Source organism: Natator depressus, chromosome 1, assembly GCF_965152275.1.
Source record: "Natator depressus isolate rNatDep1 chromosome 1, rNatDep2.hap1, whole genome shotgun sequence".
Classification (NCBI taxonomy): Eukaryota; Metazoa; Chordata; order Testudines; family Cheloniidae; genus Natator; species Natator depressus.
The window spans coordinates 7,325,734-7,330,235 of NC_134234.1; the positions used below are offsets into that span (position 1 = coordinate 7,325,734).

The 4,502-nt window shown below is 48.5% G+C and overlaps 1 protein-coding gene across 1 annotated transcript; it reads right to left on the minus strand.

The window, feature by feature from the left end:
- Positions 1-3,063: 3,063 nt before the first annotated feature.
- On the minus strand, positions 3,064-3,999 carry LOC141980773 (olfactory receptor 51G2-like). Its single transcript, XM_074942365.1, has one exon. It carries the CDS (start codon positions 3,997-3,999, stop codon positions 3,064-3,066), a length of 936 nt encoding a protein of 311 aa, XP_074798466.1.
- Between the last annotated feature and the right edge of the window lie 503 nt (positions 4,000-4,502).

Below are 4,502 nucleotides of genomic sequence, written 5' to 3' on the forward strand. Positions count from 1 at the left end.
GGGGCTGGCATCTCCCATCACCTCCCCGGAATGTTCTTCCGTTCCCCACTTCCCCACTTTTCTCACAGAAGTGGGAATTAGTCCTGTTTCCTCCTCCCAACTGATAAAGTCAGCAAGAGCAACCGGGACAAATGGCTCCTTTTGGAGTGTGTGGGGGGAAATAAAAAGATGCGGGAGTTCTGAGAGAGGGCTTAAAAAAGGAATTGCCCTGGCCAAAACAGGAAGTATGGTCCCCCTACCATGGACATCTGTTCGGGCGGCTACAACAGCCCTATAACAGAGGGATCCCCATGGAAAAGGCTTCTCTGCACTAGCCCATCTATCAGAGGAACAATTTAAGAACACAAGAATGGCCATATGGATTCAGACCAATGTCCATCTAGCCCAGTGTCCTGTCTTCTGATAGTGGCCAGTGCAGTAGGCTCAGATGGAAGGAACAGAACAGGGCAATTAAGTGACCCATCCTCCCTTGTCTCCTCCTATCCTCTGGCAGTCAGAGTTTTAGAGACACCCACAGCATGGGGCTGCATCCCTGACCCTCTTGGCTAAGAGCCATTGATGGACCTATCCTCCATGAACTTATATAATTCTTTTTTGGACCCAGTTAATAATTGTCTTGAGTGGAATGTTATCTTGGATGCAACTTGAACAAGTTGCTCCTCTGAATCCTGATAAGCACTCAACAAAGATATATACTGGCCAAGAAGAATCGGGATTGTCGCTCTAAAACTGGGATATATGGTCTCTTTACCCTCTTAACCAGGTCCTTTCCTCTCTTGGGGGGAGTCTCATAATTGTCCCACTCTTCCAGCTGGAAACAACGCCTCATCTATGCTAAAAGATTATCACCAAGCAGGTTCAATTGGACAGCACAATCTCTTCCCTTTAGGGGGTTTTGTGACCAGCACTACATAGTCCACCCCAGCCTCCTTCAAAGTAGAAGGTTTATTGTCAAATAGCACAAAGCATTAGAGAAAATGGTTTTAAAATAACAGGCAGCTGTCACACGTCTACACTCCTCCCTCTCACGTCTCACTACAAACTGAGTTAGACAGGGTTTGCTCTGGAGATAGAGGAACAGAACTGGCCCATCTTACGTTCTTTCGGAAAGCCAAGGAGCTCTTGGGACACAGCTTAGTTTCCCTGTGTCTCTGAGAGCATCTTCCCATCTTTTGGTCCCTTTCTTGTGGAAGCAGCCTTTGTTGAAACCTGTGTGAGCCTGGGACCAGTCACCACAGTGCTCAGCCATGTCCATGTTACAGACCTGAGATGTGAAACTGACCTTTGCCCTGAGACTGCTTTCTCTCAGCCAGACATCTAAGATGAGGCCCCAGTGACCCTTGCTCCATTGTTTGGCAGTTAGACCCATTAAGCCTCAACGGGTTGCAAATACCGATCGGGTGACTGTGCTGAAACTCCTGGTATCCCTGTGACACTCCATCACTCCCCTCAGAAATCCACTACCTACCCTTCACTCTCACCCCCGAGCACCCCCAAATGTGTCACAGACACTAAGGTGCTGGAAGCATGGGGCTTCCCAGAGGCCAGCTGTCACAGGAGGCTGTTGTAAGAAGCCTTTTATGGACAAATGTCAGAGGTGATGCTCTATGGAACCCTGACACCGCCCTGATCTTAGGGTCTCAGAGTATCTGAGCACCTGGAATGTATTTATCCTCTCGCCTCCGCTGTGAGGCAGGGCAGGGCTATTATCCACTTGTGCAGAGGCTCAGAGACAGCCAATGGCTTGGCCATGGTGACACATGGCAAGGGAAGCAAACCCAGCAGTCCTGAGTCACAGAGCAGTGTCTGGAGCACAGAACCAGACTTCCAGTCACCCGAGTGGTGACAGGCCTGGCTGGATTCTCTGCTATACCAGCAGACCTCCCCTCTGCGCTGTAGAGATTGAGGATGGCAAGGAGAGGTTTGATTCACTGGCCTGTTCTCACCCTACCGCAGTGGAGTTTAGGGCAGCCTGGGGGCTGGGCTGGCATGCTGTAGCAATGCGTCCTCTGACGGGACACCTCTGAGAGTATCAATTCAGGACAAATTGCTTGGAGCAGGGCAGTCACAGCCCAAGGCTGTGGGTCCTTCACAACTAAGGCACACCAAACCAGACAGAGAGAACTTCGGTTTTACCCCACTCGCTAACCAGAAATCATTTAAGCAATTTCCTCAGACACTCCAGTTTCCCAATATCACCACTAGCACCACTGCTTATGGAAATGAATGGTTATGAAAACCAACACCCCAGTGAAAGGAAAAAGGGTCTCCTGATCCCAAAGGACCAAGCCCCAGACCCAGGTCAATATACAAGTCAGATCTTACCCACAAATTATGCTGTTGCCAATCTTTTAGAATCTAAAACCTAACCGTTTATTCATAAAAGAAAGAAATATAGATGAGAGCTAAAATTGGTCAAAGTAATCAATTACATACAGCAATGGCAAAGTTCTTAAAAGATGAGCCCCCTTTGTGGGGTCACATTAATTTAGTCTTCTCCAAAACACAGACTCTCCGATCCTCTGGCCTCATCTTCCTCCTTTACTCAGGAACATCCCCACCATCTTGCTTGCCGGGGTGACATTTGTTTCAGACTTGCCACATCCCCTACTCCCCTTTTTCCCCTGAAGCCCCAACCTGTACCCCATCTCTTCCCACTAAGCCCCGCCCTCTGCTTCTCCACTTCCCCAGTGCTCCACCTTCCCGCCAGGCCAGAGTCAGAGCTGCTCCGGGAGCACTGGCTGCTGTGAGGAACTCCAGACTGTTCGCTTTCCCTGACTTGTACATCCTTGGGGGTAAAATGTGGGGGATCTGGGGTACCTCACAGTAGCTGTGGCTCTCTGGGCAGCTCTTACTATGGCCCGGCTCTGGCTTCCAGCCAGAAGAGGGAGCAAAGTCTCAGTTAAAGGAGAATAGTAGGTGTGGGGCCTTGAGGGAAGAGATGAAGCAAAGAGAGGAGCCTCAGGGAAAAAGGAACTGGGATGGAATAGGTGGCCATGGCCGTCACTCATGTTTTTTCTCTCCTCTGTCGCACGTGCTGGAGCTGGGTGAAGAACTGACCCTTCATTTGACGAAGGCCCTGATTATCCTCACACGAAGATGTTTGCTTTTCACGCTATACACGATTGGGTTTATCAGGGGCGGGACCAGCAGGTAGACGTATCCCAGGAGAATCCTAAGTAAGTGAGAAGAGCTATTCCCAAATCTGTGTATCACAGCCAGGCCAATGTCTGGTATATAGAAGAGCAGGATGGCACAGATGTGGGAGACGCAGGTGTTCAGGGCCCTGAGGCACTCCGTGTGGGATGCGATGCTCAGCACTGTTTTGAGGATCATCATGTAAGAGAGGAAGATGAGCAAAGAGTCCAATCCAAACGTGAAGAGAGTAGTAAACAAGCCATAGATGTAGTTGACTGTGATATCCGAACAAGCCAACTTCATGACATCCTGGTGCAGGCAGTAGGAATGGGAGAGGACGTTGGCTCGACAGTATCGGAACCGTTTCAGGAGAAAGGGGAATGGTAATGCTACAGCCACCCCTCTTAACAAAAACACTAATCCCATCTTGACTATCCTCGGTGGAGTTAAGATGGAAGCATATCTCAGCGGGTTACAGATGGCAACAAAGCGGTCAAAGGCCATGAACAAGAGCACGGAAGATTCAATTTTTGCAAGAAAGTGGATGAAGAACAGCTGGGCAAAACAAGCATTAAGGCTGATCTCCCTAGAGTTAAACAAGTATATGCCCAGGATTGTCGGTATGGTGGATATCGATAAGCCAAGGTCTGTGACAGCCAACATGGAAAGGAACGTGTACATGGGCTCATGGAGGCTTGGATCTGTTTTTATAATGACCAGAATGACAGAATTTCCTACTATCGAAATAGCGTACATTAAGCTGAAGGGGATAGAGATCCAGAGATGGACGTCTTCCTGCCCAGGTATCCCAGTGAGAAGGAACACTGCAGAGTTGAATGCGGTGTCATTCGCAGCTGACATAACGGACTGGGCCATTCCAAAGAGTTTTGAGATTTACTTCCTAAAAGAAAAAAGAACAGGAGACTAGATGATATTTAATGAGACATTTTTTTGCTTTCTGTGCCACTTGAGAGACTTTCAGGAGCTTAAGGAAGATCAGCAAATACGTATCCTTGGATTTGCAGCACCAATAGGAAGATAGGCACTGCCAGAGTGGATCAGACCTGCAGTTCATCTAGCCCAGTATCCAGTGACCAGTTCCAGATGACACAGAGGAAAGTGGAAGAAGCCCTGCAATAGGCAGCTATGAGATACCCTGCTCCCAGGAAAAGTGTCCCCCCGACACCAACTAGTTAGACATATTTTGTAATGTATTCTGGAAGGTTTAGAGCTCTTCCAAGACTTTTAAAAACATATCCTCATGACTGTAATTGGATTTTCTGGTTACCCATATCAACATCCAGTCCCTCTTTGAATCATACTTAGCCCTTGGCCCCATTTGTATCTTGTGGCTTTGAGTTCCA

Excerpts from the sequence above, each read along its gene's own strand:
- LOC141980773 (XM_074942365.1), bottom strand. The coding sequence starts at position 3,999 with ATGTCAGCTGCGAATGACACCGCATTCAACTCTGCAGTGTTCCTTCTC.